This window comes from Dendrobium catenatum, unplaced genomic scaffold (genome assembly GCF_001605985.2).
Source record: "Dendrobium catenatum unplaced genomic scaffold, ASM160598v2 fragScaff_scaffold_1481, whole genome shotgun sequence".
NCBI lineage: Eukaryota > Viridiplantae > Streptophyta > Magnoliopsida > Asparagales > Orchidaceae > Dendrobium > Dendrobium catenatum.
The window spans coordinates 836,496-851,844 of NW_021319943.1; the positions used below are offsets into that span (position 1 = coordinate 836,496).

Below are 15,349 nucleotides of genomic sequence, written 5' to 3' on the forward strand. Positions count from 1 at the left end.
AATAAGAGCCAGCAAATAAAAAAAAAAAAAACATTTTGAGATAATGACTAATGAGCTTCATCATTATAACTATAGGAGAAAATAATGAATTTTAACTTCTTAAATGAGGATTATTAGTAATGCCGATACTGGGATTGAGAAAGAAGACTGACTAATTGGAGAATATGGTATCTAATAACTGGGATCACTTAGATTACTTCACCATCATTTTACTTTAAATCATGAAATCTAAGTTTCGTTAGGGACGACTTTCTTACTCTTCTTAAAATTATTTTTTAATACAAAATTAAAATTTATATACTAAAAATTTAATTTCAAAAATAATAAGAAAATCATCTCAAACAAAACCCATATTTTATGTTCGCAAAAAATCAATTATAACAAATACAAAGTAGATGCTTTTGATAGTCCTCAACTTTATTTGTTCTTCATGTCCAGCTCAACATTAAACTTGCCAAATGCCAAAAAATTACACTAGATTTAATGACTAAAGAGCCAAATTAAACAAGTCCTCATATCAGTCATATTCAGTTTGTCCAGCCAAAAGGCAACAAAACTTCTGAGCATACGCATATAGAGTTACAAAAACAATCTCACAAAAAAATGAGAAGCTTGCTGGATGAAATAACTTTTTCTGCTTCTTCCTAACATGCAGCTTGTGATCTTAATGAAGAGACCAAAAATCCTTATAAATTATGGTTAAGTAGCATGGCCAGCAAGCAACAAACTACGCTTTAAATACTCTACCAGCTCGTATTATAGGTTCTTGAAAGTATTGGAGCGATATAAAAATTGCTTCCTGCATATCAAATAGAGGAAAAATAATGTTCCCTTAGCTTAGAAAACTCTAGTTCAAACAGCAAATTGTCATCACCTCAGTACGAATGGTTCTGCTTCCCTGATGTGGACAAGTATTTAGATATGAATGAAAAATTTCATGAACACCCTTTCCCTGTCAAAAACATGGAGTTAAAAAACATAAGCTGCCACAAGAAACATCATCTTCCAAATATATGGACGAGTCAAACCAATTTCGCAATCAGACGTAAATAACTATGCCCGCTACACCTAAATCTTTGCAATAACAATAATAACAATATCAAGCTGCCGCAAGTAAGAAACATCATCTTCCAAATATATGGACGAGTCAAACCAATTTCGCAATCAGACGTAAATAACTATGCCTGCTACACCTAAATCTTTGCAATAACAATAATAACAATATCAAACATTTATGCTTCGTTTGAGACAGCATTCATGTTGTTTCCTAAAACGATTTTCTATTATAAAATTTTCTAATTCAAGTAATTTATATACTAAAAGCTGTTTTAGAAAGCAACAAAAAAGCTGTCAAAACGAAAACTTAATCCCACTAGGTGGGGTCGGCTATACATCTAAATCTTTGGATGAAATAAAATAATGAACCATTGGATGTTCATTGGTTCATTTTGTTACCTGATTCATGAACTCATCTTGCTGAGAAACAAAGTTATTAACAATCAAGTTACGGGGCAAATGATGCATGTGATAAAATTAAAAGAATAGAGTTAGAAATAATCATAATATAAAAATGATTAAATAGTGCATGCTGAAGATAAATAGTGAAAAGTGGACTTGAGAAGCATTTAGTTTGATTGTAGAACAAAAGAAATTTCAGAAGAACATAAATTTGCTAGATTTAGGGTTAATTGGATGCAATTCAATGCTATCATGGGCTTTAACCAACATGAAACTCTTAAATAGGAGAAATTATTCTGTGCGGACGCCGAACGCAATTCTACATCTGGAGACTCAACAAAATGAGTCACGTCATAATACTGAGCACGGTACCGAGCCGCGGTACCGACGTGACTCATTCTGGTTGATCTCCAGACGGCATCCGGCGTCCATTGTCCGCACAGAATAATTTCTGTACAATTTATCCTTCTTGCCAGATGATGATTCAGGATTTAGGCTTCCTTTGGGACTGCTCTCTACCTGCTTCTTAAAGCAATTTTTTAGTTCAAAAATTTTAATTTTTGTATTAAAAATTTAATTTAAGAAGCAGTCAGAAATCCGTCCCAAACGAACCCTTAATCCACTGAGATTTGCTTTTTTTATCTTTTGCACGACAAAGAATGAAATTTTAGTCACGAAACAAAAATTTAAAATAATCAAAAGCTGTTGAATACTAAATTAGTTACATGAAATACATGTTTCAAATAGCTGTGATACCCCAAACCGCACAACCACTGTACTATGATACCCGAGGCCACATAAGCCTGTGGGCATTCTCCCAGTACTTGTCCAGTGATTAGAGTGATACGCTTGTCATGTGCTGCACCTTCGATAATCCTTTTCCAACCACTCAAAGCAAGATTTCAAGCTTCAAAATTAAAAAGGAGTAGAATTGATGACTTTCATTGAAGTAATGCTGCTATGTGTGATGCTACAATCACCTAACTTCAGCTAAGCTACCGTTGCAACTGGAAATTACCTACCAAGATCCTATCAAACATCAAATTTGTATTCGTAAGCAAAGAACCATTGCTATACGATGCAGAGGAAAACTAAATTATAAAGGATTTAAGGTTGGTATGGCTGTACTTTAAACTGCAGATATATAGTAGGTCAACGACAACTGAAATCTGCATCAAGAAATGTCATCAAAAGCCAGATTTGCCAGGTTCAAATTTTCAGGATATACTAAGACATTATTATTAAACCTTCGTGGCCCAATGTTAATACTGCTATTGCCAGGAACCAAATCCTGGATGAGAAAAGTATAGAATTGAGATAGATAGTCGACAACGATGATAAAAATTAATTGAGCAATCATGACATAAATATTTTAATATCATTTTGTAAATGCTAGGGCGTTTCTTGGAAGCAACGGTTATATAGCCTGAATACAGCAAAGATCGTGCAAGGACTGCTGCATCGACATCTTGGTGCATTGTTAAATAAGCAAGGGTTCTCATATCATGGATAAATGTGGACAAAGAAGTTAGTCCATGAAACTAGAATTATAATAGAAACTTGTAATATATGTATTTTTACAAGAAAATTAATGAAATTAATAGATATAATAATTCATAGGAAGATAAATATTCTATGTATTCAGGAAACTAAATGGATTGGAAAAAAGTCAAAATGAGATTAATAGTTCAGGATTAAACTTTGGTATTCAAACAAGAGTGATACTAGAAATGATGTAGATGTGATTACAACTAAAAGTTTGAAGGATGATATTCTAAAAGTAATAGACTTTGAGATAAAATTACAACTTTAAAGATTATTATTAATATTAAGATTATTAATATGCTTCTCAAGTAGGTTTAAATATGAGTTCAAAAATTAAATTTTAGAATGACTTGAAGAATTAATACAAATGCTAATCTTGAAGAAAGAATTTTTATTGGAGGAGATTTACATGTCAATGTTGGTAGTGGTTGAAGATTTTAAAAATATTCATGGTGACAATGGATTTGGAGTAACTACCGAAGGTAGCAGGACCATATTATATTTTGCTTTAACTTTTGATTTGCTGATTGTGAATACTTTATTTAAGAAAATAGATGATCATCTCACCACTTAAAAGAATGGACATAATAAAATTCAAATTAATTATTTTCTTATCAAAAAAATTAGATCGTTTAGACTGTATAGATTATGAAGCCATTTTAAGCGAAAGTTTACATACAAAACATCACTTATTAGTTTTTGAATTTAAGATGTGTGAAAAATGAAAAATAGAGTAAAATATTATCCTAAAGATTAGATGGAGTATTTAAAGAATGCTAATAAAAAAAATTAAAATAAGATTCAAGATCTAAAGATTTGAGTTGTTCATGAGTAAGCTAATATTATATGACAAATATAACCAGTGATATTAAGAATATTATAAAATATGCTTGGAGAATCAAAAGGACAAGCTCCTAACAAAAAAAATGGTCAATGATGAAATCAAAATGGGTAGGAAATGATCAAAAATAAAAATATTTACTATAAAAATTAGTTAAAATATAAAAGCTCAAAAAAATGGAAAATATATAAAAAAAGTCAACATGGATTCTAAGAAAGCAATATATGATACAAAAAATTTAACTTTTCTTAATTTATATAATAGATTAAATGTAATGTATAAGTTAGTCAAGCAAAAAGATGGGAGAAGTAAAGATTTAGTTCAAGTAAAGTGCATTAAAAATGAAGATAAAAAAATACATTTCGTAGAAGAGGATATTCAATATAAATGGATGAGATGCTCTGTTCAATTTTTTAATGAAGATTGAAAGAACATGATTGACTTTAGTGACCTTAATATCTTATATAAAAAAAAAAAATTTGTTTCGATCATCATTTTAGTAAAACAAAAGTTGGAGTGGTTTAAAAAAAAGGAAAAATGATCAAAATAGTTCCTTGACTCATAATGAATGATCAAAGTAGTCCTCGATTATATTAAACGACAATTTTGGTTCCTCAAATCTTTAAAAAAGAATCAAAATAGTCCCATGGTGAGATTATTTTGATTCCTCTTCAAGGAGTTGAGGGAACAAAATAATCTTTGAATATAGTTGGAGATCATACTAGTCTTTCATAAAGAGTTAAAGGACCATTTTGATCATTTTCTCTAAAAAAAAATAGTGTGGAAAAGCAATAGGACCTAATAATATTCCAATACAAACGTGAAAATTCCTAGCATGTCAAGGATTTTCTTAGCTTCCTAAACTTTTTAATATTATTTTGAAGAATAAAATTATGTCATATAAATGGAAAAGAAATGTATTTATTCTTATTTTAAGAATAAAAGTGATGCATAAGAATATGTGAATTATAAAAAAATTAAGTTAATGTGTCAACATTAGAATTATGGGGGAGTGTAACGGAGTATAGAATAGAAGCGTTATGGAGAGTTCTAGAAAAGGAGTTAATAATACTTGCATTCAACCATTAAGGATATGTATACAAGAGTTTTTATTTATGTTCAAACACAAGGCGATTTGACAAAATATTTTCCTATTTTAGTTGGATTACATCAATGATCAATTTTAAGCCCGTATCTTTTTTCTTTAGTCATGGATATTCTTACAAGACATTTGCAAGATGGTGTACCTTGGTGTATGCTTTCTGATGATGATATTCTTCTTGTTGAAAAAACTAGAGAGAGAGAGAGAGAGATAATGAAAAACTTGAATTATAACATCAACCTTAGAGTCTAAAGGTTTTCATCCAAGTAGATCTAAAACCGAATGTATAGTATAATTTTAGTAGTAAAAGATCTAGTAGTGGGATTGTGACATTAGGTGATCAAGTCATTAAAATGAGTGCACGGTTTAGATATTTCGAGTCTATTATTTAAAACGATGATGAAAAAGATGGGGATGTTATTAGTAAAATTCAAACTAGAATGTTGAAACTGAAGAATGCATCGAGTTTGTTGTGTGATTAAAAAGTACCCCTCAAACTTAGAGAAAATTTTTATAAGATGGTGGTGAGACCTGCATAGATTTATGGTGCAGAATGTTGACCATTAAAAGAGAAGCACAAAATTAAGTTAAATGTTGTAGAGATGAGGATGCTAAGGTGGATTAGTAACTTTACCATCAAGAGACAGAATGTGAAAAGGTTGGAGACTTGGAGTGGCTCTAGTGGCAGATAATGTTAGAGAGAGTCGTCTTAGATGGCTTGGTCACTCAAAACAACGGCCTTCCGATCACCCTGTTAGGAGAGTAGATGTATTCGATCCGACCTATATTTAGAAAGGTAGAGGCATACCTAAAAAGACTTGGGTTTGCAAGTATTAGAAATGATATTTTTTTTAATAGATTTAAATGAGAATTTGACAGCATTTGCAATAATTTCTAGTTTTTTTTATTCTAACCTTACATTTTCAAAACAAGAAGCTTGCATAAATAGGGAATTAATTCTAATTATTGTGCATGACCAAAGCATGTGAAATATCATCTAATTAATGTCTTCTCATAATAAAAAAAAACACAAACCTAAATCTTCGCAAAAAGCAAACAAATAAGCAACAGAACTTTAAGAAATTGATTAAATAATCCACTGACAGATGAAAAGCTCACACGATCGCTCTCTCCCGAACTTTTTTTTTTTTTTTGTTATCCTTTTACCTTTAGATCATCGTCTTCTTCAATGCTCTCCTCAAGACCTCCAAGGCCACCAAATGCAATCAGTAGATGCCTGGAAAAGGGCAGTTTTAATTTATCAAGTGAAAATAAAAAGAAAGATGAACTAGACCACAATGACTTTCTGCCATTTAGAAAAACAAACATCAAATTAAAGAAAGATGAACTAGACCACAATAGCTTTCTACCATTTAGAAAAACAAACATCAAATTTCATGCTTCACGCTGCCAGATCATTTGTTTGCTTTGAATTTTATCTACAGCATTACGACAGTGGGCAAAAGAAACTGGTGGGTTCCTAGACAATATGAAATCTTCTATTTTTATTGAGAATATATAGAAAACCTTTGCACGGGACAATTCCAGAATGAGATGAACTGCGACATTGTTAAAAAAGGAACTTAACTTTTTTATCAAAATGTCCCTCTCAAATTATGTTAAGAGGCAGACCTTCTAAATATTCTGTTAAATTTGATAGATTTTTTAATAGAGGGACAAAACTGAATCAATTTTTAATTAAATTGGTACCATGTGTAATTCTAAAACTAAATTATGCACTTGCTAATAGTCGTGGGACTATTTTGAACTTTTTCTCATCAAATCAAATGAAGGGGACTAGAAAGTAGAAATGCCTATTTCTCAATTTCAAGTTGTAGTCATTGAGTTTTCATGCCCCTTTTGACTTAATTCAAACAGCAAACCTGCATTTACTACAAACAACAACAACAACATCAAGCATTTATCCCACTATTTAGGGTTGGCTACACGAATCATTTTTCTCCATTGTATTCTGTTAAGAGTTAAATTCTCATTTAAATCTAATAAAGAAAGATCATTTCTAATATTTTCTGACCAAGTCTTTTTAGGTTTACCTCTACATTCCTTAACATACGTCAACTCTAATACATCAACTTTCCTAACCGGGTCATCAAAAGGCTGATTGGGAGGCCGGGGTGGGGAAGAGTCGAAAGGCTTGGGTTGGGAAAGAATGAGCCTCCAGTCTTGGAGCAGGGGAGATCATGTTTGGAGGCTTGTTCACGTGGGAATCGGTTGCAAGCGTCGGATAGAGGGTTGTCGGTGGATGTTGGTTGCAGGGATCGTGTGACGGGTGGTTGGGTTGGCTTCGATCGGAGGTAGAGACAATGATTCAGCTTGGAAGCTTGCAATTTTGTGTGTCGAAGAGGAGTAGAAGGCTCCGCTTGTTCTCATTTTATTGACGAGAGCGTAGTTTGATAGAGGTGAGTCGCAGGGATCGCGGAAAGGGACGCGAGCGGCACCGAACAATCGGGATTTGAGCAAGACTTCGAGAAATGACGTACATCCGGGATTTGAGCAGGATTCCAGAGCAAGGATTTTGGCTCTCGTGTGGGGTTTAAACAATCATTTCTTCATGAGAAGATGTGCAAAAAGATTCGGGTTTCTCTAAACTACATTCATCTCCCACTTCTAGAGAGAGCCGATGTTCAATTTAACTTAAAAAATCACTGATCAGTATGTTGAAGAAATGGCTTTAAATGAAACCTTATTCACAGCTCTTAGGTAATGGTTATGGCAAGCCTTTTCATGGTTTATTCAATATCGAATGATCGTTCTTTCCTGAAAACGTAATCTTCCACTTCTTTGATAGTTGAGTTCTCTTCAAATTTCAACTCAAACATTTACTATATGCTATATACGTCTGCTTGACTGAAATAATTTCTACTAAGAGATCCTATACATTAACCTAATGTCAGCCTTCTCATTATTGTTTATAACTTCTCATCTTCAATGTTTATTTTGTTCAAAAATCGATTTATGTGATTTGTTCGAGTTTTTCAATGATGTGATAATGAGAGAATTTGTGAGCAGTAAATTATGCAGATAGACTAAAGGTCTATTCAAATGTGATGCTCTTAATTGAGTTTGATTAAAAAAAGGTGATGCTTTCTATAATAGTTTTTTGCATTTTTATGCTTTTCCTTTTCTATGTTGCTTTTCTTTTTTGTACAATTTGGCAATTTTTTCAAGTCTAAACGTGGATTTCTGGTTAAGGCCTTTCTACAAAAATAACTTCTTTTGTTTTAATGCTTGTACTATTCTAATGAAGAGTACTGCTATTTGTACTGAAGTTTTTGGCCGCAACGTTCGCATAATGCAATCAAATGGCTTGCTGGGCCTTGCTTTCTATTCAGTCAAGAAACAAGAGTTGTGGTAATTTGGTTGTGCATTCAGTGAGTATTTTGGCATAAATTTTAGCCCAGGCAACACTACTTTTTAAGAAGAATCACTTAGGTTAAAAAAAAAAATAAGGAGCTTAATATAGGTGAATCATTTTTCTTATAAATATTTTTTTTTTAAATATATAAAATGCATATGGTTAAATTTTTTCCTTTCATAATTTTAAATTTTACCGACAAGCTGCAATGATCTTTATTATATTTCATTGGAAACGAATTCCTAAAGCCTTACCCATTTTTCGCCTTAATTGGGTGATGGGACACTTTATTCTCATGGCTTAGTTAAGGTTCAAGCTTTATGTTAAGTTGTTTGCGGTTTGCTTATATGAATTATTTTATTAGCTTTATGTTGAGTTGTTTGCGGTTTGCTTAGATGAATTATTTTATTATTTCAAAAAATATTTGTGATCTTTACGTGGAGGCATTAGAATAGTTTTATTGACATAATACGAGAATCATTTGGAAAGAAAGATCCAAAAGATCATGTTGAGATTTAGATCACCAGGTTTAACTAGCAATAAAAATGAAGAATTTGATTTTTTTTTTTTTTATTTGGATAAGAGTTAAACAGATGTAGCTCTAAAATACAACTATAACAAGGTTGGTTATAGCACTTAGATGCTATGATTTACCTCCTCTATGTGACAAATTTTAAACCTAACTATTTTAGAAATACACAACAACAACAACATCAAGCCTTCATCCCACTGTGGAGTGAACTACATGAATCCTTTTTCTCCATTATGTCCTATTAAGAGTCAAATTCTCCATTAAATCTAACTGTTTTAGAGATACACGATCAAGCAAAAAGAAATTAATTTATGTAAAAAAACTAAAGTTAGAGTTCAAGAGGACTGGAATCAGTTTGAATGGAAAAGGTGTGAATAATTACAACGAAGTCAATTAGGTTATGTCTAGTAAGATCATGCCAAGTGAAGTGTAATACTGAGTTATAACAAGGATTACTAAGTTTTGGAGCATACTTATAGCTGAAAGACGATTAGAAGAAACAGAAGGTCAATAAAAGAAATAGTGATGGAAAAAAAATGAAACAAAAACTTCGGTAAGAAAGACTACTGAAACTTAGGCAAGCAAAGCTCTGATGAATTGATAACTGCACCATGCTCTGAAGTTCCAACAATACAATCATAGCTGTCCTGAGAAATGCAATATTTTTAGAATTATGAAAAGATAATCAGAAGTGATTATCATGAAAATTCTATGTAAATAAAAAGAATTCCACTTACCTTGTATGGGCAACTCTTGAAAACTGAACTGAAGTTTGGGGCATATCGGACCTTATAGCCCCAATAAATTCCCATTTCTTCCCTTGGACTATTTTGTCCAACAACCTTCTTCAAACTATCTAGACAAAAAGTAATAACATTGTCACATCTATTCTACACATTAAAATGAAGTGAGAATTTAGTAAATGATTAACAGAAAATGCCAACTACATTTTTGAGATGATCTCAGTGCATAAACCTATGGCTTCACAACAATGAGTGGGGAGCTCATTCGATGAACATGTAATTAAGCATCCCTTGCATGCCTTTTAAACTAAGACAAGGAAAAACATGAATCATTCAGTATTGATACAACCTAAAATCTGCTGTAAGATAGCCTGGCTTCTAGCCCTAGGGCCCCTATTCCTTAAGGAGATCATAATCATCTTCATCATCATCATCATTGCAGCATTATTCAAATCAGCTTTATGAATCTTCATCTTCTACTATTTCCAACTATCTTGTATATTCTTGGCACATTTGAAACAACTTCTATACATATTATCTCTTAACTTATATCTATCACTTCTCTTTTATAATCCACCAATATTAATTTTATCCACCCGTCTAATAGATACATTTTACATCCTTCATCATACATGTTCAAAACACCCCTACCTATTTTTAATTACAATACATTCAATAAATGCAACTCAAATAATTTCTCTAATACAATAATTCATTAATTTATTCTTTCTAATCTATGATGCACCGACACTTCTCCTCAAAGAGTCATGCAGTGTCTGACACGTATCCGACATGACACGCATCTGAAACTCCTCTGACATGTCTCGAAGATGTCAAAAACCTAACCGATTAAAAAATATTAAATACAAATTGGACACGCATGTCTTAAAAAATTTGTGAATTTTTTTTTTAAATAATTTCTTGAATTTCAATTTTTTTTTGTTTAAAATATAAAAGCTAAATTTTTTATTTCTTATCCACAAAATCAAATCAATCACCCGGACTCAATACCCCATTCATCGAATATTCTCATTTTCATTTCTTTGGCAGATCACAACTTTGATTTCACAACAATGTCCAATGTTATCTCAACATTGACGTCTAATGTCGTTAGAACATCGACATCTCAAAATCATCTCAATATCAAAGTCTGACACTGTCTTGACATTGATGCACAACGCTAGCAATTTCTACACCCACAACTTGACAGCTCATCTTTGTCCAACATCTTCTTAATATTGATGACCAACACCCTCTCAACATTGACGATAGACGCCCTCTTGACATTGAAACCCGATACTTATTGAATGACATCGATGTCTGACTCTTGACAGTATTATCGTCTCCTCTCTCAATGCCTGATACACGGCGTCGACACCTCACTCTCGACATCCTAATATTACTCATTTTAAGCAAAAATCATAGTTAAGTGACTTGATATTTCTAAATTGTTTTAATTTTATATACTTTTTAAGTGACTATTTTTTTACTACAGTAGATTACCAAGAAAAATAATTGAACAAACTAAAACGCCATAGATGGAAGGGAAAAAAGCAAAAATAGCTACAGTGCTCGCAGATGGCTCATAAATGGAATGCGGCTGACTAAAGCCACAGTTCCATGAAGAATGGAAGCTGCAGAAGGAGAAAAAACATGAATAGGGAATCACGCAAAATACCTATAGGCAATTCCAGATCCAACTATAGTGTCTTGTCATCAAAATAGTAGATTTCCAAATCAGTGGTTAGACAATATAGGATTGACTTTGTGCTGAACCAGTGAATTGGAAATGTTTGAGCGAAGAAATTAAAGAGTTGAATTGAATTGACATATAGCAGTAAATCAAGCATAAAGAGGTAATCAAAACATTGGAAAATAAAAATTATTCTCCAAAAGATCATCATCATAAACATGTTTTTAACAAATTAAACTAAAGAAAGAAAATCCAACTCAAAATCAGAATGCTTACCACAATGTTCATTTTTATGTGCTTGCAGAGAGTATAAACTTTGAGAATTCCATTAAATACATAAGTGAAAAGCAAAGTCTTAGAAAGAAATGGAAACAATTCGCAAGATACACTTAGTTATAAGGTTGAACTGAACAATGGTTTCTACCTGTTTCTATGTTCCGGCCAGCTCCCATTGCGACAGTCACTCTTAATCCTGGCATGAGGACTTGCTCAAGCTTGACATTCTGCGTGAACATAATTTCAAAATTAAAAAAAAATAAATAAATTGAAAAAAATGGCATCATAAAAAATGACCTCGGTTAAAAACATAACTTCGAAGATAGAGAGGCAAAAACATTGACTGAAATAAACTAAATAAATGTCAGTCTGGATATTTACTTAATCATATAATTGACTACAGAAAATAGGCTAATAAAACAATTACTAGTTTAATAAGACTATTTAGGGTTAACTTAGACGTTGATTAGGCTACTAGAACACATCATACTTAATTAAAATATTTACTAGCAAAATTAGTTGGTGTTTAATTCAAATATTGATTAGGGCACAATTATGATGATGAGAACTTTAAACTTCGTACAAGAAAATAAGGCTACTAAATGCAAAACCCGAAAATATTGAATCGTAGCGTCTCGAAGCGTTGCGGTGCCCCGCAATAAAAATAGATGAATTTTCAAAGTTGTCAAAATTCAACGAAACAAATTTTATAAAATTCTATATTGAAGTTCGATTGATTTGGTATAAAGGACTAAGGGTTAATTTAGTATAGATTTAAAATTAAAAATCGGTAAAGTTTACTTAAAGGCAAATTATTAAATAGCCCATCATTTTCTAGAAAGAACTTAAGCATGCAAGGGCGCATGTGTCTTTTGGCTTTCCCCAACAGCCCAAATAGCTTAGGTGACTGAAACTTTCGATCTTTTCTTCATTTTGTTCGGCCGAACGGAGGAGAGAGCGAAGGAGAAGCGAGAGGCACGGGCAAGGCCTTCAGGCGGCGGGGCTGACAGTTTCGTGGCTGATGCGGGCAAAAATCCGGGGGATGGGGGACCCGAGGACCTCCGCCCACAAAACGAAGACAAACGACTACAAGCTCGTAATAAGACGAACAAACTCTTACATTTCAAATAAAAGAAAGATTTAGAAATTAAAAGGCTGTTGACCTATAATCTACAGCCAAGCAGAAACAAAACAAAAGAAATAAAAAAATGCAAAAAAATCATTACCTCTGCCGGATATCCTGGCAAAATGATCGCAAATCCTGCTTTGCTACAGTTGCCCATCCCTCTGCAGCGGCGCCGAACTCACGTCTTTTCTCCCGTATGCGAAACTCCCGCTCATTTGCGTCGTTAAAATGGGAGAGAGGCCTCACCTCTTCGGCTGCTCAACACGCTCGACTCCACACACAACGCGATCTCCTCCCTCTCCCACGATATTTCTCCTCTCTGCCTTAGCCGACCGAACCTCTTCCTCTATTTCCCGTAGCCGACGCCTCCTCCTACCTCTGCCCGACTCCAGCTCTCACGCAAACCCCTCCAATCCCTCCTCTCCTCCGAACTCCACTTCTTCCTGTGCCGACCCCAAGCAGAAAGAGAGAGAGAGAGAGAGAGAGAGAGAGAGAGAGAAAAGAAGTTCCCTTACCCGATCCCTCTAAAGCCCAGCGACCAGAGCCGCCCAAGCCTCTGCCCGACTCCTCTGTGCCGTTCGACTTTGCTCATTCGACGACATTCCCTATCTGTAGGATCGGAAGTTACGACATTTTGAGCGGAAACAACACAGGAACTCACTGGCTGTGAAGGTAACATCTACCTTTCACATGCTTCTTTCGGCCAAATCCCGTTGCCGAGCAACCCTATGGGCTTTACTTTTTTTTTTAATTAATTAGTTTTAATTATAAATTAGTAGTAATTAATTAAATTTAATTTCAATTAATTATGTTAATTATAATTAATACCTATTAATCATAATTAATTAAAATTAATTATGTTTAATTAGATTTAATTATGATTAATAATTAATTCCAAATTAATTTTAATTAATTAGGTATAATTATGATTAACTTATTTTTGTATATAATAATTAGTTATTATTAATCATAAATTAATCATAATTAATTAAATTTAATTATGTTTAATTTTTTAACATAATTAATTATTATTTAATTATAAACTAATCATAATTAACAAAATCTAATAATAATTAATTATTTTTTATTATAATTAATTATTATTAATTATAGTCTAACCATAATTAATTTAGCTTAATTATGGTTAATTATCTTTAATTATGATTAATTATTAATTGATTATAATTATTTAAATCTAATTATAATTGATTCTAATTAATAAAATAAAAATAATCCCTCCACTCTCTTTCCTCGATGTCCGTGTCGGACCGACAAACCACCTAAGCACGCCTTTATTGGCCGTGGTAGAAGGGAACCCGGTGCAACACCTACGACGAGGTAGGCGAGTGACACCTCGATCCATGTGTCAACCACAACAACTCCGCAAAGGTACGTACTCTTCTAAACTCAAAACCTTGCTTCAATGTTCGTGGCAAACCGGAGAACCGCCCCATGCACGCCTTTATTGCGCGTGGTGGGATGGGACCCTGGTGCGGCACATACGGCGAAGCGGGGTCGCTTATTAAGTACCCTGGGCGGGGGAAATCAAAATTGCTTATCAAAAATGCTTTTTTATAAAACCCCATGCACGCCTTTATTGCGCGTGGTGGGAGAAAACAAAAATACAACCGCCGCAGTGTCTCACCAACACCAACCGTGCACGTCTTTATTGACGTGACGGGTAGGCGGCCTCTTGATTTTTCCCCTTAACGGGGGAGACGCCGGGAGGCTGCCGAAATTTTGTCTGAAAAAGACAAGGATTTGGACATTATTTGGACATCTGTGGACTCATTTTGGACTCAAATGGACTTTAATAAAATAACATTGAACATATGACCTATGAATTTGAGCATAAATAAGTAATAAATAAAAATTTTGAATTTAAATGAGTTAAGTGCAAAGCACTTTGACATGAATGAACGCAGAGGATTCCTTTTGGACTAGAACTTGAACTCATGTTGGGCTTGAGCACGAACAAATTTTAAATGATAAATCCTGTACTTGATTTGAACAAGATTTGAACAATTGGAACTTGGATTACTCAGACTCATATTCAAGAAAATGCAAAGGAGATTGTCATAATTTGAATACAAGTGAACAAATGCAAAGAGACTTAATATGGACTTCAATGAGTCATAAAGAATCCGACTTGAATGAATTATAAGAAACAAGCTCAAGATTAAGGTGGAAAACCTATCCAAATCTCATCTAAACAAAGGATTCGTGCACAAATTCACTACAAGCTTTGGCATGAATTTTATTTGGGCAAACATATTCAACCCATAATAAATGCATCTACAACAAAGGCAGAAGATTAGTTAGTGGACTACGAGCTACCTACAGAAAATCAACAAATAGTGCACGACAGTCTACCTGTAAGAAGCAGCGAACAATTCTATCCATAAGCTGCTATTTCACGCCACCGGATCTGCAACATTCGTACAAGCAGACAGAAGGCGTATATTCCAAGAATACCCCCCCGCACGTGCACAATAGTTTGTATACACATAGGCACACTAAAAGGGGAAAATGTAATCCAAACCCGCATGGGCCCCGGCGAGCGTGTTATTGGTACACACGTGACGTCTAGGGATGCTGCGCGGGTTGACAAGTGAATTCAGGTTCGAAACCGACCCTTTTATACGGGTGGTCAATAG

General features: G+C 33.5%; 1 protein-coding gene across 1 annotated transcript in view; it reads right to left on the reverse strand.

Moving 5' to 3' along the window:
* Nucleotides 1–375: 375 nt before the first annotated feature.
* Nucleotides 376–15,349, reverse strand: part of LOC110097689 (putative methyltransferase C9orf114) — a 43,023-nt gene continuing 28,049 nt past the window's right edge. Inside the window, exons 7-12 of the mRNA XM_020824208.2 lie at nt 11,715–11,793; nt 9,592–9,710; nt 9,422–9,501; nt 6,114–6,183; nt 875–952; nt 376–799 (exon numbers count right to left, since the gene is read on the reverse strand). Coding sequence (XP_020679867.1) covers nt 728–799; nt 875–952; nt 6,114–6,183; nt 9,422–9,501; nt 9,592–9,710; nt 11,715–11,793 — 498 coding nt within the window. The 3' untranslated portion in view covers nt 376–727. The remainder of the gene's footprint in view (nt 800–874; nt 953–6,113; nt 6,184–9,421; nt 9,502–9,591; nt 9,711–11,714; nt 11,794–15,349) is intronic.